General features: G+C 45.3%; 1 protein-coding gene across 2 annotated transcripts in view; it reads right to left on the bottom strand.

The window, feature by feature from the left end:
* DPP3 (dipeptidyl peptidase 3) overlaps positions 1-23,745 on the bottom strand; it is a 768,056-nt gene that overhangs the window by 70,296 nt on the left and 674,015 nt on the right. For both annotated transcript variants that reach the window (XM_069644934.1, XM_069644935.1), the window contains 2 exons: positions 11,582-11,761; positions 10,992-11,154 (listed from right to left, as the gene is read on the bottom strand). In XM_069644934.1, the coding sequence (XP_069501035.1) occupies positions 10,992-11,154; positions 11,582-11,761 (343 nt within the window). The remainder of the gene's footprint in view (positions 1-10,991; positions 11,155-11,581; positions 11,762-23,745) is intronic.

Below are 23,745 nucleotides of genomic sequence, written 5' to 3'. Positions count from 1 at the left end.
CCTTGCTCGTAATGTGCTCTCGTGCTCTGTCTTTTATCCCTGTGGGGAAGGTAAAGGTCTGTCAGGTGTGCGTGGTTATTGTCAATTGCCCGACTCTGCCTGACCCGTGCGTTGGGAGATGTCAGGTAAATGGCTCTGTTGTCTGTTACAGTGTGAGAAAGTGTTTGTGTCGGAAAAAGGGGGCGGCGGAGGTAGAGCTTCTAAATATCCTACAGGGCAGGATGGCGAAAAGGTGTTACAAGGAAGGGGATACCGTGTCTCGCCCGTCGGTGTCCCACTTCCACTCCCCAAAGACCCCCCCATCCAGGTGATTCTCCCCCACTGGTCCACCCCCAGGAACTGGATCCAATAGCGATGGCCGTGTCATGGCCACTTGGATGACAGATCTCCAGGAATTAGCGGGTAAGACACCTTCAGTTTTCTCACAGGACCCATTGTGGACCCCTGCCCACACTCACACTCTCCTGAGACGAGCCTTGACTGCTCCCCATTGCGACCTTGATTGTCGTCAGGCCGAGTATGATGGTTAATTTCACATCCTTACTGTTCGTGGCCTGTAAGAATGTCATTGTATTTTCCCTTGTTCCCTCCCTTGCCTTGAAGCACTTTGAAACACATTGTGTATAGGCGCTATATAAATAAACTATCATATCATATCATAGCACGATAACTGGGGAGGAGGGAGGCTCCTGAAATCTGTCCACCAGGCCAGATTCTAGAAATCCATCTTAACACGGGCAACGCAGTGGCTTTCCTGAGCAAAGCCACAGTATGTAGATATGGGGGCTTGTTAGAACAATTTTTCTTTAGTCCAACTAAGGGCTTAGTAGAACCACACAACTGAGACGGTACAAACTCCACTCTTAGTATAAGGCTGTACCACCTGAGCATATGGTAGCGTAGACAGAGCAGCCAGACTTATCTTAGGAGGGAGAGAGGGCTGTAGCTTGGTACAAAGAAAGTGTAGCATATATATGGTCAAAAGAAACACAAACGATATGTATTGTTCAAATAAATGGTTTATTTAAATACAAGTAAGCCAAGATGAATCCTGGTTAAATATGTACAGTCACATTATATAAACAATTATAAAAAACAACTCATTACTTAAGGGATACAACCCAAAGTATAACCTTATTAAGAATACAATAAGTAGTCAAGGTAAGCCAACCTAATTACCCATTCTGAATGCAGTCAGCTATTCATGGGGAGTAAAACCAGGTTAAATATACTTTTTGAATACAGTCAGTATTTTCAAGGGTAGTCGACCCGGTCAGTCATGCAGTTAGTTATGAAATCCCATAACAAACCATAACCTTGTAACCTTACTTGTTAGAACTCACTTCAGAGTTAGCAAATCAACTCCTATACTTTCTGGAGAGGCTCCAAGCTACTCAGTGACCAGTATTAACACACACCAACAATGTTGGAATGCCCTAAGCAAATCAGGGACAATAAAACAATATTACACTTTTAAGAAAGACAGCAGAATTTCAAGGTATGTAATGGACCCTGTGACCATTTTGTAAATGCTCTAAGCGGATTCAGGGGAGGCACAACCCAGTGTTACAAGTATACGTTTCTGAATAGTGGAACACAAATTCTTGGAACAGTATGAACCTATAACTACATTTAGGATAACATTCAGTTACACTAGGTGAGTAAGACCTAATGTAATGAACTATTACAGTTGCTTTTCAGATCAGTGGAACACAGACTAAGGTAAGCAATAACGCTCCAACTCATTTTAGGATGGCACAGGGCAGACCAAGTTTAGAAAAACCCACAATACACTTTTTAAGAATTGCACACTGCTATTCAAGGTAAGTAAGACCTAACGCAGACTTATTCTAAACAGGCTACACAGCAAGTTAGGGGAAGCAAGACTCAGTTGGGGAATGTATACATTTATTTCCTAATAGAAATAGTAAAGTGAAGCCAACAGCATTACTTTTTGGCAAGTGGGGGAGCCAATTCACAGATGAATAAAATAACCTTATATATACTTTTTAGAATGGCAAAACACATTCAAAGGATAGTAAGAACAGTGTAACTGCTAATGGTTGGTAACTGTCCCTCTAAACTAACTCTTTCACAAGTAAGTAACTTTTAAACACGTGTTGTACATTTCAAGGCAGAATCCTTTTCTTAGCCAGTTCTTTCCAACTCTATTGCACGAGTTCTCTCAGAGGCAGAAGAGAGGCCCTAGTGGTCTAGGTGCCAGATGTAGGCAGGGTGAGATAGGGTTCAGTTTCAGAAAAAGTCTGGGTTCCTGAGGAAGCCTCTTCAAAACAAGTAAGTAATTCACTTTACAGTTAGTTAGGGTACAGGGACGTCAGAGGAGACACCCTAGAGAGATTCCAGCAATGGGCCTGGGCGAACTGGATGAGAGGACTCTCAATCACATGAAACACCCCGAAAGCTACACAGGAATCACACAAAGTGTAAGGTATGTAATACGCCAGCCAACACAGTACCTCAGCACAGGAGAAGAGTTTGCAGCAGGACGTCTTCAGGATATGTAGCCAAAAACCTGGTCGATGAATTCCTTGTCATGAAGACTAAAAGAAGACTGGAAGGGATCAACAGGGAAGGCTCCAAGCAAGAGTTTCTTTGCAGCTGGATGTAGCTCTGTGGTTTGGTGCCCTTTTCAGAAGAAAACTGAATATTGCTGGTCGGATTCTCCATTTATCGGTCCAGCACTCTGATGAGGGGACTTTTTGGACTCAAATCCAGTCTCTGGAATTCCAGCAGGATGCCACCAAATTTTCAGCGTGATTAGGAAGACTGCGCAGCGCACAATGGCTCGAGGTCCCAGGGTATTGGGGCATTGCAGCCCAGCAAGGCAACACATCATGGGATGGCTTAAAGGCAGGTCTTCTTGAGACTAGTGGATCGCACCAGCTGCTGGATAGGAGTCGACGTGTTCGTGACCCCCAGGTCGATTGGAAGGAAGTGTCACAGCAGGCTCTGGTTCCAGAGCAGTCTCTCTGGTCGCGGAAAATCGCTATAGCTGTCTTTTCTTCATCTTCCTCTTTGGTTTCAGCTCCAGTGATTCACATGCCGGCAGATTCCATGTTCAGAGTATCTAACAGGAACTACAGCATAACTTCTGCAATCTCTCCCTGCATTTTACAGCAAGGTGCGGTCTTGTTGTCCAATCAAGACCGCAAGCCCCTCACTGGGAGTTGGGCCTTTTCAGGCAAGGTGAAAGACAAAGGGCTGCATAGTTTTGGACTCCTTAGTTTCCTGCCTTCTCAGGCACTCTGGAGCCTGCGGGGGTGAGGTAATCCAATGGTTTCCAGCCGAAGATTTGAGTCACCCGCCGCTCCCCCAGACAAAACTTCCACGGAGGTCGTTCCCACCTAGAATGGCAGGGGAAGCCCTCAGAAACAGCAAGCACACAAGAAATGGCAAAAATAGAAGGAGTCCACAATTTTAGCAAAATGGTGCCCCTTCCGTGTATTACTGAGGATGAATTAACAGCCTTTGAGTAATAAAGACAGTCATCAAGGTAAAACCACTGCCACCAGCCATTCATGTAAACTCGCAATTGTAAAAATGTTTTACCAGGTGAGTAAGAAAGGGAATACATAAGGTGGGTTGTGCTGGTTCACTTATACAAAATGTAAAGGGGATGAAAATCCCCCTTTACTACTTGGGAACAGTAGTTCACCCAAGTATAGGAAAGAAATTAACAGGGGAGACCAAAGGGGCAAGTCAGCCTAAGCCCAAACGTTATAGGAAGCTATATACCCATAAAGAGAGTAAAAGACTAGGTGAACTCTAAGTGGGCCCAGCATACTCAGAAACGCTAGCGGTGGATTCAAAAGTAAATGGAGTAAAGGGGATGCATTTCAATACCTATTTCTACCACCCCTTACCCGCCACAGGATTTAAAAGGTGCAAAATCCCAACCCTCGGACTTCCGTGCCTGGTCGTGATCGGTGAAGTTCTGTCCATGGATCCCCCTCCTGGACTTCCTCGAAGTTGGTGTGATTGGGAGAGGACACCTAAAGAACTTTGCTTACCTCTGTCCTTACATTCCTGGAACACTAACTCACCTGTAAGCTTTGTCAAAACGGGATCTGCTACTGTAAAAGGCTCAATACTTCCTACAAAGGGTTAACTTTGGAAATTGTGACTTTATGGCACCATGCCCCATCCTCTTTAGCAGCAAAGGAAGTTTTAAGTGCTACCAGGCAGTGCATTCATGTTTCAACAGTTTTCTGGATACTTACCTGTTTCAAACTGGTTCTACAACTGTTTTTCTTCACTTACTTTTGTTAGGGAGATTGATCAGTTTTATGCTTAATACCCTCTCCTTGTGAGACCCCCAGCACTTTTTGCTGGACTTTTGTTCCTTTTTCTTGTTCTCCTGGAGGAGGGCAGTCTATTTCCCCTCATTCACTCCTGCTCTGACCCATGGGAACCCTATTCATTGTGTTTTACTTTATTTTATAGAGTCATACTTTGTAAAGGCACCTGTGTTTCACTTTTGCAGCAAACACCACCCAATGTGCAGTGTTGCTGTGAGCCCTTTGGGTTCTTCTTTTGAAATTTTTATTTTCCTTAATAACTACTATTCTCAAGGTTAGAATGATACTTTTTATCCTTCTTAGCTTTTCCTGTTGAGAGAGCAGCACACACCACTCTCTGTGGAGTGCTGAGAGGTTACCTAGTATCCCCTTTCTCTCTGCTCCTGTAACACTTATGTTTCAGTAAAAAGCATACAAGTATGGCTGGTGGTGGTGGTGGTGGACGTGTTCTACCGACTTCTGTGCTATTTTTGTTCGCAGACTGTATTCACAGCTGCGACTATGCACAGAGGGGGTCACCTTTGTTCCAACATCGTGGCTTCTTTCTTTTTTCACAATTTCTTTTGTGTTTGTTCTTTCTTGGTCCTATCATTCTGGGTGGGGGAGCTCTGGGCTTAAGTTTTGTCTTCGGCGGGAACCCTTTGTGTAGCCCACTCAGGCTCCAGTGTGTCTTTGAAAACAGGACGCATCAGAGGCTCCTGAAACTCTGCTATCCTTTGTTTTCTGTTGTGCCTGAAAGGAACCAGTTCCCACTGGGGGGCTGGCTGTCCTGATTAAACAGCCACCCACCCCATTCTGTAAACTGCAGAGAGTTTGCAGAGGATGAGTGTGGAATCCTGATAAAAGGCGAGGTTCCTGGGGCAGAAGGCAAGTCGACCACTGGAATAGAAGATCCCAAGACAAGACTACCAAAGACAGCTGCAGCACTGTTAAGAGATTTCTCTTTACTGCACCTTTCCTTCCATTTTTAGGGGCCCCCAAACTTTTTGCTTTTAATTTGGATCCTGACCTTTACTTTTTACAGTGCAACTTCACTACACTGTCTTTTGCTCATCTGTTATGGGGAAACTGACATAGCCTTCAGGCTGTCAGCATTGGGAAACATTGTTTCCCTTAGATTTGTGACTTTGTTACTACCTTTAGCAACTTCTAATCACTTGTGGTAACTTTTTATCATTATACAATGCATCTTAAAATGGGCTACACTTGTTTTGCCCTAGATAAACACTCAAAGGATTTGTGGTTACTATAGGTGTGCTAAATGGACAAACTGGTAGCAGCAGTGACTTTTTACAATTTGTTGGTGCTTTTCGCTTTAGCCTTACTGTGCTTACTGCGTTTGGCTAGTAACTGTGGCTTGTGTCCAAACATGGCCGAGCCACATGGTTTTTAGTTTGTCCTTGTTCTTTAGCCTTCTTCCTGGCACGTGAGGCCAGGAAAATCCTTATATGGACTTCCAGTGCCTTGGACAGCCAAGGCTTTTGGCTGGCTACTGTAGGGCTGTGCATGTTTGCTGGCAGGATGTGGGCTGGGACTGTCTGGTCCCAATCCACAAACTGGTTTCAGTGTGTCTGAGTGGTATGCATGAGTGTTCCCGCCAGTGGTCCCGATTAGATGCCTGCAGGGGTGTGTGTTTGTGTGGCTAGTCCTGCTAGTGGGAGTTTCGGCTCTTACCTGGTTTTCAGGATAAGAAGAGGACCCCTGCACCCAGTTGTCAGAGATCCTGTAGTAACATGAAGGAGGCAAGACTCCTGTCCAGCTGTGGGACCTGTGAAGAGACTGGAGACCTGACTGAAGGAGTCCTCATGACCAACTTCTGCTGCTGTCCTGGTGGGGTGGTGCCCTGTCCTGCTTGTGATTTTCAGCAGTTCTGCAAAGGAGCTGTAACCCTTGGAGTGGAAGAAACATCCATTCCTGGCATCTGCTCGGTACCCTGCAAAGAAGAGCCTTTGGAAGTGCCCCTGTGGCTGAACAGCTCTGAATTTGGGCTACTATGCTGCTGATGTCACCGTTCTTAGTTGCGACCTGGAACTTGTGGGATCCTCAGCTTGTCCCAGAAGAGACTTACCTCAGCAGAATTCCGGCATCCTGGCTTCAAGGGGACCCGAGATAGGAGGGAAAGTCTGACTGCGACAAGTGAGGCCATTTGCGTCACTGTGATGCGTTGACCACAGCCCGAAACAGCTTACCTGACCCGAGTCCAGTCCTGAGAGGGGTCCTGCATTGAGTTGTGCTGCCTTCTTCATCCAAGAGTCCTTGCACCAGCGAACGACACCAACCGGAGATAAGCTCAAAATGGCAACCTCTGCGAATCGAGGACTGCACGGATGGCGAGAAAAGCAATCGCGGACCCTCTTCCATTGACCTGCCAAGTCTGGGGAAGATCGGTGTACGGGGAGTAAGTTACAGTGGTTCTTATCTGGGAATCACATACACCAAATATGCTGACGACACTCAGGTGCTCATCCCCCTCTCAGGGGACTACCTTGCTGACCTTAACACCCTTTAACTCCATCTACTCCACAATCCAAGCTTGGATGGCAGAAAATTGGCTATGCCTTAACAGTGAGAAGACTGAACTCCTGCTAATTGGCTCCCCGTCCACACTTGGTAAATTGGGTGATCAATATCGTTCCTTTACAGTCGATAACATCCCTATCGATGTAGCCAAAACCATAAAAACACTGGGCGTCTATATTGAACCTGATCTATCCATGAATAAACAGGTCAACACAGCAGCCTCCACTTCTGCCTACCACTCTAAACTTCTCACCACAGCTAGACCATTCCTTTCCCTACCTAACTGCCTCACCACTGCCAGGGCGATAATAGGTTCAAGGCTTTACTACTGTAATGCACTCCTCGCCGGCACCTCCCAAAAGAACTAGACCAAACTACAACTTGTACAGAATAATGCCTTGAGGGCTGCAACTGGCGTCTCCCGACGAGATCACATCTCTGAGGTCTGGAGGAAAGTTCACTGGCTTCCTGTGAATTACCTTCAAGACACTAGCACTGACAGACAAATGCCTTCACGGCCTTGCCCCCAACTTATCTAGCTCAAAGAATCTCCCTCCACAGCTCTTCCAGACCAACCAGAGCTGCTTATACCAACAGAATCACAGTCCCTTTCACCCGCAGAGTGCGGGCGGGCGGTTCCAGCTGCCCCAACACGGCAGCCACCTACTGGAACTCCCTCAACCCTTCTATTAGGATGATTGACCCCCATGCATCCTTCAGGAAAGCTATCAAAACAAGACTATTTGTCTGACAATGCTTGTTTGCCTTCTGCTGTCTATGCACTTTACAATCATGAATGCTTTCTGCTGCTCTCTGTTAATCCTGTAACTATAACACTGCACTGTTAAATCATGCAACTGTAACTTCGCTCTCTGTATCAAGATTTCTATTCTGAGGCCGCATTCGTGTAACCTTGAATCAAGCCTTCTTAAAGTTGTCTCATAGCGCCTCGATGCCCGCGGGCAGCAGTGCGCTTTACAATTTCAAATAAATAAAATAAATCAGTTAGAATTCACTGTCGTCTAACCCTTGAAACTGTTCACTGGACCCCCGAGACCGTACCATCATTTTTTCCTTCATCACAAACTGTCAGAACTTTCCTGAACTTTTGGGATCAAGGGCTCAGACAATTTAGGGAAGGACCTTTGAAGTTAGAGGTAACTCTCTGTGGACCAGTGGTGCATAATCGAACCTGTACTTTCTTTTACAGGGGTTTAATTTGTATGATGCCCAAACCAGTGACTAGTGTTGTGATTTTTCTACCCATTAGTAATTTTTCATTGTGTTGTTTGGCCAATAATAAATTACTATTTTTATACATACTCTCTGTGTAATCTGCGATTCCCTTTTTGAGTACTCACTGTGGACCCTTTACAAGCTCACCACCTCTTGAGACTTAGCCTAGACCTGTGTCACTGCTACCTTGAACTGGTTTGGCTACAGATCCCTAGAGTTATCCCTGTCACAATATAGGTTGACCTTCTATACATCTGTCCACCAGGCCAGAGTATAAAAAATCAGTCCTAACAAGCCCCTTCCAGCAACTGCTAAGTTACCACTGCTGCCCTGGCCCCGTTTTCAAAATCGACAGAGGAGCTCCTAAGAGGATTGCTCCTTCCCTTTGGCTGGTGGGTCCAACCAGCCATAAGACTGCCTGCAAGATGAGCCATCCCCAGACGCGTTGTGACCTTCCTGGGTTGCAAACCACCAATACCGGGGGACCGCCAACCCTATTGCAGTGCACCATATTTCCGTGAACAAATCCTCTCAGAACTTTGGAGGACTCCAGTTGGACCTCCAAAGGCACAAGATCCCCCATCCTCAAAGTCCCCGCAACGGAGTGCAGGACCGAAGAATTGAAGTGATTGACCGGGTGGTAAACCTTCATCCTTGGAGCTTGTAAAAAGATGCCAAAACTGTAGACCAATGTGTGTACGAAGAATCCTTTGCTGAGAGTCCTCTTCCTCGACTGCTGTGTCATCACTTCCAGAGTACCTCCTTTTGTCGCCACGACCAAGGAACAGGAGACGGGTCCACCGATGTTGCACCGTGAAAGAATCCAGCTGCATCTTCTTCACCACACCTCAGGTACTGTGGGACTCGGGGTAGTACTTACCTCAATTCATTTCATCTCTCCTGTGTGGCTGTAGTGCCGATTATGGTGTTTGGGTGTTCATCCATACCGTTTGCCCAGGTCTAATGATTGTGGGCCTAAGGGAGCCTTTTCCAAGGTCCCCGAAACCTTTCTGCCCCTCAAAAGCAGCCTACTTGTAATTGAAGAATCCTCTGGAACCTTGCCTTTTCTGCTGCTATGCCTTACTTCGTTTCCCGCCAATCTGATTTTGAAGAACTCATATATATAGATAGGGATGGACTGATGTAGCCTTAAAGTCATTGAAAAGTATTACAAGTATTGAACTGCTATTGCTTTAACCCTTTTTATTCCTACAACATAATATTTTCTATAACAACTGATGTTACTTACCATTGAACTGTTTCCATGAGCTGTAGATTTTCCCACTATTGGTTTGCTCAGGTTTTCTATTGTATTGATTAGTTGGAATAGTACTTACCTGAATATAACTTTGCCTTGTGAATATACAAAATGTCTATTTTACTATAACTACAAGTGTTTAAGAGTTAATTTGGGGCTATGTATTTACTGAGTCATTGTACTTACCTACAGCTCACATCTCCTTCCAAGATAAGCCTGGTTGCTCTGCCAATGTACCAAACCTTTGGGTAGTACAGACATATATTAAGAGTTGGGGCCTACATGTCAAGGGATAGTTTTATAAAGTCTCACCTTTGGTAGACTTTAGGAAACCTCCCCTAATATCTTGCTGAAAACATGTTATTTGTGTTCTTGGTCTGAACTATATTTAACTGTCTAAAAACTAAAAGGTGTTGGTACTCCTTAGCATGAGCACCCATGGTGATTGTATATATGTACATAATGTGGATTTAGTGATATTGCTTACATTTTAATATTCATGCAAAAAGTGTTTCAATGCCCAATTACCTGGACCTTTATATATACAGTCAACTTGAATTATTGGAATTGTCTGTTTCACTGAAACATCCACCACCCTCACACTCTCCTGAGTCTGGGTCTTACTGCTAAGTCAATAAGGCCCATAGGGTTTGGTTAGAGTTTAGCGTTTTCCCTGCTTACTATGATAGGGTAGCCTCTCAATCTGCTCACAAGGTGGATTCTGAAGACCCATCTGAATAGCGACCAAGGAGACCGGTTTCATAACTGCTTAAAATTAATACTTCGATGTGTTGATGAAGCTCCAAGTAGTACGTGAGAAAGCTGTGCCTGCCCTGCATTGGCTTGCTAAGCAAAGTGCTATTCGAATATAGATCAGCTGGTAAAGAATTATCCAAAATTGAAAAATGAACACAGGTTTCAAGTCAAATAGTTTAGACTGGTATAACAAAAATGGCAGCATAGCACAGAATGTACATTACAAAATCCACACTTCCATTAATGAAGAGTATGGAACTTGTGAAAATATGTGCCATTAAGCCATATAAGTGTAGCTTATTTATCTATAAGGCTTCACTGTGAGCCTTCTACATTTATTAGAATTGGAGAAAATAAATGGTATGGTCATCTTGAAGTTTGAAAGTGTTTCGTTTTTGTGATAATTCACCAAATATTGTAATTTCAATACCTGCTATCAAGGTACTCCTAATTAAATGGCCGTTTGTTAATTATTTTAGACCGGTCTGCTGAATTTCCATGCAGTGATTCACCATTTACTCTAACATTCAATTGGAAAGTCAACACTCTTTCACAATGTTTAATAGCTTTCAACCAAGTGATTACACTACATTTCTCTATAGGTTTATTTTTTATTAGACTTGTTTAATTGTTGTAAAAAGTTTGATCTGGTGGCATTAGAATCAATTTAATGTTGAAATTAGCCAGTTATTTGGCAGATTAATTGGCAATTGACCGATTGATTACAAAGCAATACTATATTTTTGTAATTTTTGTTGTGGCAGTACATCATTTCAGAACTAGTGCCTATACCATTTTTACTGTTCTCACTATATATTTAGAACAGTGTGTCATTTGTCGGGTTCAGTAGTGAAGCATGCAGAGATAGTATGAGCAGGATGTCAGGGTTTTGCACGTCTTACCCTCCAATCGTGTGTTAGCCTGCACAAACATCTTCCGGTCTTCCTTTCGAAGCAGCACAGTTTGCCTTAGCTTCAGGAACTGATCAGGACCACTGTCTGAGACAGCAGAGTAACTTTCGAACATTGCCCGGCCGCCATCGACATCAGCTGTGGACTTGTAAACCTACAGGGTGTGGTAAGAACAGAGTGCATTGATTTTTTTACCCACCTCAGATTAAATGCTTGGATTCCCAGATACCAAAGTTCCACCCGCAAGATACACATATTATCCAGCATAGGCAGTCATGAAAGACTAGATGAACAATTTTAAGCGGATAAGAGCCAGATGAGAGACTCGTGTGCTCTCTTCTGGGTAAACAATATAAGTGATCGCTGGTCCTCAACAACTCAAAGACTGAAGAGGAAGACCAAAACCATAATGTCCAATTACTCCGTTATTCATTCAGAATCTGACCAACAAGACTGGGATTCACCCAACTTTCATTTGAAAGGACTGCTAGCACATGAAAAGTTAATTTTCCCATTGCCTAATAGTGGAAAGTTCAATGATTCCCTCCCCAGTTATGCAACTGTTATTTTCTTGCCCTTACCTGGAGGCGTAGCAGGAACTTCTGTATTGCTTGCCTGCCAACTGAATGGATCTTAGACCTGTCTAGGGTAATTACTGCATCTGGCTTGCCATCCATCCCAGTGGTTTGCCGAATGGTGACCAATCCATCACCAGCTTCAAGCAATACCCGCAAGATGACAAAACGAGCCTGCATGTGTGCCTGGAAGGAGAAAAATGAAAGCAGCAGATAAGATGCCTCGTTAAGGGGTATCCGGGACAAGACAAATCCCAAACATTGTTCATTAAGCTTCAAGAAAATCTAAGTCCCCCACAAAGTATTTTAATTTTTTCTATTAGGGACTGTTCCTAACTCTTCGAAACATTTTTTCCTGGATCCAAGCTGCCTCCAAGACCCTTAATCTTAAGGGAAGCAACCTATTTAAACTTGCTCTCTTCATCCCTTTTGTCTAGATATACTTCAGGCTATACATATTGTTTGGTTTTGATTCTTTTCAAATAAAAGAACAAGTTACTTACCAACTGGTAACGTTCTTTCGACTGAATGTTCCTCCAACGTATTCCACATCTTTGACATGTAATATCCACAGCTGTGCTACTTTGGACATTTTTCGGCAGAGGGCATCCTGTGTCGATGGCGTCGGGTCGATGTCCCTCGAAGGCCTCCGCCGAGGGGGATGTCACCGGATGTTATAAATAGGACGCACAGCACCCGTAGCCTCAGTTTATGTTTTTTCCTCCATAACGTGAGACATGCTCGTACACAATGCCTGCTTTACTGCACATAGCCTTGAGGGAACACAAGCTGCAATAGCATAGGAAATTCTCCAGAGGGGCAGGCCGGGAGGGCGATGTGGAATAAGTTGGAGGAACATCCAGTCGAAAGAACGTGATCAGTTGGTAAGTAACTTGTTCTTTGAATGGATTGTGTCCTCCAACGTATTCCACATCTTTCACAGACTCCTAAAGCAGTACCAGAAAATGGAGGAAGGTGACAAATTTGAATACCCAAACATATGGCAGAATAAAGAACCGCTTTACCAAAGGCCATTTCTTACCATGGAGCGTATCCAGGGAGTAATGTTTGACAAAGGTGTGGAAGCAAGCCCATGTAGCTGCGTCACAAATATTCCTAATAGGAACTCCCCGCTGCAGGGCTGCGGAAGTAGCCACGCCCCTAGTGGAGTGAGCTCGCAAACCCTCAGGAGGGTCCTTGCCCGCCAATCTGTAACATCCAGTAATGTTGAGGATAATCCACCTGGACAAGGTCTGTTTGGTAACAGCCTGTCGCAATCGGTGTCCACCGTACCCCACAAAGAGTTGATCATCCACTCTGACCCTGGACATCCTAGAAATATAAAACTCAGAGCTCTCCTAGGGTCCAACCTATGGAGTCGCTCCTCTTTTTTACCAGGATGAGGAGGAGGATACAAAGAAGGAAGTACAACTTCTGGCTTAAATGAAACTCAGACACTACTGTAGGTAGAAAGGATGGACGTACCCTCAATACAACCCTATCCTTGTGGAACACAGTAAAGGGTGGCTTAAATGAAAGTGCCTGCAATTCACTCACTCTGCGAGCGGATGTAATCGCAACCAAGAACACCGTCTTGAAAGACAACAGTCTCAAAGGACAAGAGTGCAAAGGTTCAAATGGAGCACCCATCAGGAATTTCAAGACCAAATTCAGATCCCATACCGGCACCTGAAACTGGGACGGTGGTAACATTAGTGATCCCTTTAAGAAATTGGGAAATCAAAGGAATGTTAAAGTAAGAACATTCTTCAGACGAGCGCTTGAAGATAGACAGCACCGCCAGGTAGCCTTTAATGGTAGCTACTCGAAGACCCCTGTGGGCCAAAGAAAGAAAGACAGGACCATGGGAATGGAACACTGAAAAGCATCGACCTCATGTCCTCAGCACCAGTCGCAAAACTTAGGGCAACGATACAGGGACTTGGTTGCCGGCCGCCTGGCCGAACGCAACACCTCCATCACGTCATCCGGGAGGAACCAATCCTTATATGTCAACCTTTCAGAAACCAAGCGTGAAGGTTGAGAGTCTTGACCTCTGGATATATATATATATATATATATATATATATATATATATATATATATATATATATATATATATATATATATATATATATATATATATATGAGAGAGTATGAGAGATTGAGAGAGAGTGAGAGAAAGTGAGAGAGTGAGAGAGACCTCTCAGTAGAGAAGACTGCGTGGAGTACAGATGGATATTTCTAGAAGGTACGGGTACTACGCTCTCCTGGCCCAATACAGAGCAATGAGGATCATGTGGGATCTGAACCTCCGCAACCTCCTTATCACTTGAGGAATGACAGGGACCGGAAGAAACGCGTACAGAAGTCGGAATGACCAATCCGTGACAACCGCGTCTCCTAGAGCTCCTCTCGGAGGATATTCCCTTGAGCAGAATCTCTCACTTCCGGTTAGGACTGGTCGCGAAGAGATCCACTTGCAGGGTTCCCCAAAGGGCGAAGATCTCCAGAAGGACTTCCTGAGCCAACTCTCACTCGCGAGAGATCGTGCTCTGCCTGTTCAGAGCATCCGCCGCCGCATTCTCCTCTCTGGCCAGATGTACTGCCGAGAGTGAAATTCCTTGCTGAATTGGCCAGAACCAGAGCTGCATTGCCTCTCTGCACAACGGGAGTGACCCTACCCGCCCTTTTTTGTTGAGGTAATGCATGGCCAATGTGTTGTCCGTCATGATCAGGACACTCTTCCCCCGCACAGACGGCAGAAAAGTCTTCAGGGTCAGCCTGATGGCTCAGCTCAACAGGTTGATGTGGAGTTTGGACTCCGACAGAGACCAACGACCGCTGGCGGTCAGATCGTCGGCATGAGCTCCGCATCCTGTGAGGGAAGCATCCGTCACAACCGTCACCTCCGGTCAAGGTTGCCAAAATGGCTCCCCCTTCATCAGATTCCTTTTGCTGGCCCACCACAGAAGATCCTGTGAGACTGAATGGGGAACTTGAATGGGATCCGGCATCTTGCCTGAGAATTGGGACCACTGCACCTTGAGGACCCATTGCAGGGATCTCATCCGCAGTCTGGCCTCTGGCACCAGAGAAATGCAGGATGCCATGAGGCCGAGCAACCTTAAGAATACAAGAGCCGGAAGACTCTGGGCATGTTGAAATGCATCCAACATCTGTACAATGTGATGAGCCCTCAACTTGGGAGGCGAACACTTTGCCAAGGACGTGTCCAACACAGCCCCGATGTACTGGAGCTGTTGAGGTGTCAGATGCAACTTCTTGAAATTGAGGGAGAAGCACAGCTTGTGGAGGGAGCGGCAAGTGAGACTGAGATGATCCTGAGCATGCTCGGGAGAACGTGCTCAGATCAGCCAGTCGTCCAGGTAGTGGTAGACGTTAATCCCCCCTCGCTGCAGATATGCTGCCACCACCACCATTAGCTTAGTGAAGACTCTCGGGGCAGAGGTCAATCCGAATGGCAGGACCAGAAACTGAAAGTGCAAGCTGCCAGCCACAAACCTCAGGTACTTTCTGCGCTTTGGATGAATTGGCAAATGAAAGTAAGCATCCTGTAGGTCCAGAGACACCAACCAATCTTGAAGTCGAAGGGCCTGAAGGACCTGAGAAAGAGTGACCATCTTGAACTTGTCCTTCCTGAGGAACTTGTTCAACCAAGTCCAAGATGGATCTCAGTCCCCAGTCTTTCTTTGGAATCAAAAAATATGGGGAATACCATCCCTTGGTCCTCTCCGCTACAGGCACTAGTTCTATAGCGCCTTTCTCCAGCAGGGACAAGATTTTCTGCACAAGGAACGGATCTGGAAGCTTCAAAGAGATGCACTGGTGGGTTATCGTGCGGCCGCTTTAGGAAGGGAAGGTAGTAGCCGTTGGCTATTGTCTCCAGAACCCAAGTATCTGGAAGTAATAGCTCGCCATTCATTGAGATGCTGAGACAGTCTGCTCCTAACCCGCGAACAATGGGACATGGCCTCATAACTGTTTTGGACCGGCTGTTGCAGCGCCTGAAGGCAAAGAGGCTACTGCTTGAGCGGCTTTGGCACCTCTATTTCCCCGACCACCACGGGTACTTTTTCGTTGACCCCTTTGATTGGCGGCTCCTCGCGTCCTACCAAAAGAGAAGTAGTAGCGAAAGTAAACTCCACTTCATTGTTGTCCCCTAGGACGAAAAGGCGTGGTTGACGTACTGCTGCACTCAAAGATTTAGCAGCAGCTTTGGAGGTCTGCAACCTCTCAAGGCTCTCGTCAGCCTTGCTGCCAAACAAATGAGCCATCAAAGGGCATGTTCAGAAGAAGGGCCTGTACATCCGGAGCAAAACCTGACTTCTGCAACTACGCAAACCTGCGTATAACGGTGCTCGCAGTCATGGACCAGGTAACTCTGTCGGCCGTGTCCAACCCAGACTGAAGGGATTCACACATGGAATCCTTGCTCTCCTGCATGAGAGCAAGGAACCCACCCCTTTATTCCCCCTCGGGATCATGCCCAGCTGCAATTCCACAGAGTTTGTGAAAATCTTGCCAAGGCACAAGTGGAGTTGGCTGACTTGAGCACCATACTCCCTGCAGAAAACACTTTGTGTGCCCAACCATCAAAGCGCTTGTCGTCCATATCAGGAGGGATGGTAGGGTATGCCGCCTGCCTCAAGGTGGCCGTAGCTGCCTGAACCACGAAACTCTTGGGAGTGGGATGAGTGGATAGGTAGCTGGGGCCGCTACTGGAAGGGTTGTATTTTTTAGTTAATGACTTGTTAACCGCCAGAAGCGACTCTGGGGTCTGCCAAGCAGCCGCCACCCTTTTTTGTAAAGTCAAATGGAAAGGCAACACTGGGTCAATGGACAAACCTTGATCCAAAATATCAGTCAAGTCACCCTGAACAAATGCATCCGGAGGACTAGACCAACCAAGATACTCAGTAACCCTAGCCATCAGTCTCCTATAAGAGGACTCAGCATGAGCCCCAGCCTCAGGCCTGCGAAACTCCACCTCAGGAGATGTGTCTAAGCCACTGGCATAACACAGAGATTGCCGTAACTCTTCCAACTGACTGTCCCTGGAAAAGACAGGAGCCACATCAGGCTCAAATTCAAAATCTGACCTCTCTTCATCCTCATAGATATCATCCAGAGTGGGTATGGATTCACAGACTTGGATTTAGCCTTCCTTGGAGGATCCACAGTACCAGGGACCTCCATCTGCAAATTCCGGCCAAAAGGCCCTGAAGGCGTTGAGGGCTTCAGCGTCGATAACGGTGCCGAGGGCTGGTGTGAAGGCAAAGCATCGGCCTCTGTTATCGACAGACACAGCGCCGACTGAGTCGACGCCGACCTCGAGCCCTTACCAGATTTCTGCAGTTTCGCCGGGGACAAAAACCGAGACCTAGATCTAGCACGTCTTTGTGGATCAACCTGGACATGTCCGAATGGGACCTCGACGGTTCCCGATGAGTATCGCCCCGAGGACCCGGGCCCAAAGGCACGTGAGCATCAGACGAGACCATTCCCTGCCGGCTTCTTCCGAAAGGCGCGGACGGAACTGTGCCCTGGGATTGAAAAATTGCCAGCATCTGCTCCCTGAAGGCCTCCCATTCCTCCGAAGTCGAGGAATTAGTGGGACAAGCTACTTTCCTCACGGCCCCATCTTCAGACGGGGAAGGCGACTAGTGACGGCGCTTCCGGGAGTGCCTAGACAAGGAGGACGAGTGGCGGGAACCACTCAGGGATCGAGATCCCCGGGACTCCTTCCGACGAGGAGAGTCACCCCTCGAGTCATCGGTAGACATCCCTTTTTTTTGCAGCTTTTCGGGACTTTAGTACCCCAACATACCTGTAGCTTCCCCTTATGCTCCCGCAAGGCCTTAGAAGTCAGCGACTGGCAATTTGAACAGTCGACGGTGTCATGACTCTCGCCCAGACACCACAAACAAATGCGGTGCGGGTCTGTAATCGACATCTCAGACTTACAGTTTCACAAGTCTTGAAGCCAGACCGCAGAGTTGGAATGGTAGACGAAGAAGACATGTTCGAAGAATACACGAGGCGCACGCGTTCTTGAAGCAAACACGTTTGCGGAAAAAACGGAACTGAGGCTACGGGCGTCGTGAGTCCTATTTATAACATTCAGTGACGTCACCCTTGAGGGAGGCTTTTGAGGGACATCAACCCGACACCATCGATAGCACAGCTGTGGACATTACATGTCAAACATGTGGAATACGTTGGAGGACACAATCCATTTGAAATATACTTTAAGTCTGATATTAAATGTGTTGTATTGTCAGATCAGACCCCTCTACACTCCACACCTGCCCTAAATCCGTTGAGATGGCTGCCACACTCCTTCACATAGTGTGGGCATGCCCAAGACTCCAACCCTATTGGAACAAGGTTGTAAATGAATTAGAATGTGTGGCAAGGACTATCAGGCTGTTGACACCGAAGAATTGACTCCTTGCACTAGGAGAGATGCATTAAAATACAAATGATTCACCTATGGTTCATGTTTAGTCCGAATTATTATTTTGTGGATTCTAGGGCCACTTTGAGGACCCACAATCTTTTGCTCCCCCCGTCTTTTTCGGTTCTTAGATTTCTTTTTAGTGGTCAGATGGACTTCTTGTGAAACCCCCTGCCATTACAAACCTGTTAACCTCGTATAAGGTATATGGTATTGGATTACCCCAAAGGAATTCAGTCCCACCTCAGGTTTGCTCTAGTGCAAAAGGGACGTCATTCACAGGTCACCAGGGATCTCCCTTGCGTTGCTCCTGGGCTTTGGCCAATGCCATGTGACTGTTTCTAGAGTGGCTGGCTTTCTTGTTCAGGCTATATCCGCTCCATTACAGTCTGAGGCAAATTTACAGAACCTCAGCAAGGCGGTGGTTATAGGCCACGGGGACATGGTATCTTACCCAGTCGGTTTAAAGATCCCCACTGAGGCGAACGATTCGGTACTCCAGTTTAACACAAAAATATCTATAAAAAATAAGAAAAAATAGACGTAAACTAGTGTATGACCAAAGGGCATTGAATCTTCTCGAAAGTTCCTGAGAGATAGTAATCTGCGCGATATACTGCGCGAGACTCAAATTGAAGGTGAGGCTATTCTTGTTAAGGATTCCCCAGAAAAATATGGGGAAGGAATGGATTTGCTACCAGTGAATACCCATGCAAAGACTACGGATTTGACCGAAAGTGCGAAACATTATGGGTACTCAGAGACTGAAAAAAGTCTGTCTGATGCACTAAAAAATAAAAATGTAATTGACAGAATAGACATGAATCTGAAATCCATTGAAATGGGAATGCAGGACATATTTTACATTTTCAAGAATCCAACAGTCCTGTCGTGAACAAACACTCCCACACTTGAGACAATGGTTTCCCAGGAAACACCCATTTTTTGGGGGCAGGTCCTTTGGTGGATGCCAAAGCTGAGACAAAGTCGACCGATTTGGCTAAAGCTATAAATGACGGGAACGGATTAAAAAAAACAAGGCCCAGTTGAACCCGGGAATGCTCGAAGTACTTAAGGAGGGGAAAAAACGAAAGAGTGTCAGATACAAAGTGTAGCAACACAGAGCAAAATAATTAATGGAGGAATTATTAACGATAACTTTGTAGACTCTAGGAATGGTTCTGCCGTGCCGGCAACAAACAAGTTCCTGTCAGAGGATTTTGTTAGAACGTTAGAACGGTTATTAAAAATATATTGAATCAAAATGTTGCCGTTAATAGGACTGAACAGGGAGATCTACAGAAAGCCTCCAATGGTATACAGAGGGCTGACTTAGCTACAGGGGGACCGTTGGGTAACCATAGGCATAGTGAAAGCGAAGGACAGGGTGCAAAGCCAATGTGTACTGAGGAAAATGGCAAGAGTGTGTGTTACCCGCAAACAGGCCAATTGGATAATTACCCGCAAACAGGCCAATTGGATAATTGTGGCACAAATGAACAGATGGCTGAATGGGACCGCACCTCATACTATAAAGGATTCCCTGAAGAGAGCCTTCCTACTCCAGTGTTTCCCAATGAGCCAAGCATAGTCATGTACTAAGTCTTCGAAGATGGCGGTCAGCATGTGCTAAATAGATCAGGTATACTAAGGCTATTCAGTGATATAGAATTGAGTCTGATAACATCGTCTGATATAAAACTGGTGGACTATATTCACCCACACAGATACGACTATGTTCGTTTGGTGATACTTTCACCATTGGTTCGCTTATTGATTCTGAAAGAAGAAGGATCACTGCAGAAGAGAGGTTCTGATATACGTTGTTACCAAGATCTGAGAATTATTGAGGAGAGAACGTATTTTGAACCTAAGAATCATAACGTTGAAAACCAGTAAAAGAGGATGGTAATTTAGGTGAGCATGAGGATAGATTTACGTTGAAGGAGATGCAGGAATGGAGAACCCTTGCTGTATCATTGAAAGAATTGATTTCCCAGTTAAGAAATATGGGAAACCATTTTAGCGAAATCGAAACCTATAGGCTTGTATCATGCAATTCTAGAGGTCATGCACATCTCGCCCTAACAATAGAGTTTGTAATAAGCTAGAGAACTTTGACTTTATTCTAATTCAGGAAACATGGGCATGTTGAAAATTGCTGTGGGACGGTTATCTCATACTATGTCTTCTGGCCACTAGAGGTCCCAAGGGTCATCCCAAGGGGGACTGGTTTTAGCTTTTCGGAAATGACCAAGAGATTGTAATGCTAACTGAAAAATATATTAACACCTCTGCACAAATAGCCTCTTTTCGTATTAAAAATGCAAATGTTATGGTTTCTCTAATGTTGATAAATATTTACTGGAACAGCGCAGACTATACCGATAGCATGCTGGAAATAATGATTGAGGAATTAAACGCCATTATAGAGGAAACGGTGGCGAATACTCCAGGAGGCTCTATCATAATGGCAGGCGATATGAATGCAGATTGTAATCTAACAAGTTGCGAGATGGAGTGGGCTTTAACGTCATTGGGTAATTGTGGATTTAAAACAGGCAATAAAAAATACAGAGGAGCTTTATGGTTATCTCCTGCTCAATCATGGGGCATGGTATTGCAATTCAATGACAAGCCTACTTGGTATGCCTGTGGCGAGTCTTCGACCATCGATTTTGTGTTTGTTAGTCAACAAAAAAATGAAAGTTTTGAAAATCTGAAAGTTCAAATTAGCCCTTACAGCGATCATGCTATGATGTCGATTGACCTAAAATGGAAAAAAGGGTCTTTAGCTGATAATGCGTATTGTTCCGATAATCTGGTTAATGTGAGAGGTAACAGGATGAAAAGGACCCCTGCAAAAATGGTGAAATTTAACAATCTAATGATGCATAACTTTACAGAAAGAACGCTGGAATCTAAATTGGCAACATATTCTGTGGCGAACTTTGATTTGTTTCTGGTAAGGATGGTGTCTAAGTTGTATACGTCAGATGTAAGGGGAATCATACAAAAAAAAAAAAAACATACCTTTGACAGAGACAAAACTCTGTCGAACTCAAATGAATAAGGAATTGTGTGGTATAAAGAAGTCAAATCAATCGCCACTAATTGTTAAAGAACAAATAAGATTGAGTCGGCAACGATATAAGAACTGGACAATTCAATATCGTTTAGTCATGCATCAAAAAGATGGTAAGGCCATGTTAGCCGCAATGAAAGAGTAATTCAAGAAACTATTGGACATTGATTAATAGCACTGAAGTAGTTCAATCATAATTGACTTTAAATCCGATAAGCGAATCCGTATGGTGTGACCACTTTGCAAATATAATTGTGCCTCTTATTCCTCTGTGAAGGTTCCTGCGAATGGAAAGGGTAAATGGGTATTGGACGTGTCTGTGATTAATATAAGAAGAGCAATAAGAAAAGCTAAATTGTCCACCACTCCTGGACCAAGCGACTTGTCCTTTGTAACTTTCAACCAAAATGAGCTCCTGTGGGCTAGGATACTGCATATAATATTTAAAAATGTGATAGAAACAAAAGCTATGCCTGAAGCTTGGAAGATGTCATACGTCCTTTTGATATTTAAACAAGGGAATCGTTTCTGCCCCTCGAATAATAGGCCTATATTGCTGATGAATGTCGAGGCAAAAATCTTTGCATCCATAGTGTTAGAACAACTGTTAAGTTGGATGGATGAGAAGAACAAGTTACTTCTTACCTGGTAACGTTCTTTCGATGGGATGTTCCTCCGACATATTCCTTATCTTAGATAATTCGTCTCCAGCTTGCTGGCCTTGGAAATTTTTTCTCTGTAGAGGGCGCTGAGCGTCGACGTCCGAGTTGGTGTCCCTCGACAGCCACTGTATCGCCGACGTCACATACCCATAAATAGCCACGCGCAGCATCCGTTGCTCAGTTCCGTTTTGTAGCATAAGGTAAGTCTTGCATAAATTGGCTATTGACCTTGAAGGAGCGTGAGCTGCAACCACAAGGGAAGTATTGCTGAGGGGATGGATGGGAGGGGCGATGAGGAATACGTCGGAGGAACATCCCATTGAAAGAACGTTACCAGGTAAGAAGTAACTTGTTCTTCGAAGGGATTGTGTCCTCTGACGTATTCCTTATCTTAGATGTAATTGGAGGTGGGAGTAAGAATGTTATGTATCCCTTTTAGGAATGAACCGAATGTAATACGGCTTTGCCAAATCTGGTCTCTTGACTAGCGGAGGAATCCAGGTTGTAAAATCTTGTGAATGTATGTGCGGACGACCATGTGGCAGCCTCACATATGTCTCGGACCGGTACCCCTCTTTGGAGGGCCGAAGAGGCTGCGATACCCCTGGTCGAATGAGCCCTAAGATTTTGAGGGGGCTCTTTCCCTGCCAGTTTGTAACATTCCAGAATGGCCAAAATAATCCACCTAGAAATGGTCTGTTTTGTTATGGGTAGTCCCAACTTGTGACCTGAGTAGCCTACAAACAGTTGGTCTGATTGCCTAATCCTAGCAAGTCTGCTGATGTAAAAGCTTAGAGCTCGCCTTGGGTCCAGCCTATGTATCCTTTCTTCCTCTTTCCCCGGATGAGGGGGAGGGTAGAACGAAGGTAAGGTAATTTTCTGAGTGATGTGAAATTCAGAAACCACCTTTGGGAGGAAATTAGGCTTCACCTGTAGGACAACTTTGTCCTTATGGAAAATTGTATGGGGGGGGGGGTTTACAAGATAGAGCTTGTAATTCGCTCACCCTCCTAGCAGATGTTAGTGCTACTAATAAGGACAGTTTTAAGAGTGAGAAATCTCAGCGAACAAGAGGAGTTGTTCGAAGGGAGTACCCATTAGGAAATTTAAGACTAAATTTAAAGTCCCATAAGGGAACTTGGAATGGTCTTGGAGGATAGACATTAGTTAATCCCTTGAGAAATTGTATTACTAAGGGTAGTTTGAAATACGATGGTTCCTCCGCAGTGCGCTTGAAGATTGATAGCGCCGCAAGATAGCCTTTTACAGTGCCAACTTGAAGGCCTGAGTTTGCCAAGTAGAGTAGAAACGATAACACGTTGAAAAAGGGTCGATATTGTCCTCTCTACACCAGCTGCAAAATTTGTTCCAACGGAAGCGGTATAAAGACTTTGTTGCTAGCCTTCTGGCCGAAAGCAACACCTCCATGACGTCATCAGGGAGGTCCCAATCCTTGTACCTCAATCTTTCAGAAGCCAAGCGTGAAGGTTAAAGGTTTTTATGTCTGGATGGAGAACCTGACCTCCCTTCTGCGAGAGAAGATTCTCTTTGAGTGGAAGACTGATTGGAGGACAGATGGACATATCCAGAAGGTCCGGGTACCACGTTCTCCTGGCCCAGTCCGGGGCAATTAGGATCATGATTTTCCGGAATCTTCTCAACCTCCTGATCATTTGAGGAATAACAGGGACTGGTGGAAACGCGTAAAGGAGTGGAAACTCCCAGTCCACTACGAACCCCGTCCCCTAGAGCTCCTCGCGGGGGAAATTTCCTTGAACAAAATAGATCGCACTTCCTCTTGGTACTGGTGGCGAACAGATCCACCTGAGGGGTTCCCCAAAGGGCAAAGATCTCTTGAAGGACTTCCTGAGCTAGCTCCCACTTGTGGGATACTGTGCTCTGCCTGCTCAGAGCGTACGCTGTCAAGTTCTTCTCTCCGGCT

The sequence above is a fragment of the Ambystoma mexicanum genome, chromosome 2p, assembly GCF_040938575.1.
Source record: "Ambystoma mexicanum isolate Mex_15411 chromosome 2p, UKY_AmexF1_1, whole genome shotgun sequence".
In the NCBI taxonomy this organism is placed as follows: Eukaryota; Metazoa; Chordata; class Amphibia; order Caudata; family Ambystomatidae; genus Ambystoma; species Ambystoma mexicanum.
The sequence above is the reverse complement of the archived record's forward strand: the minus strand, read 5'-3'. Positions and strand labels throughout refer to the sequence as shown.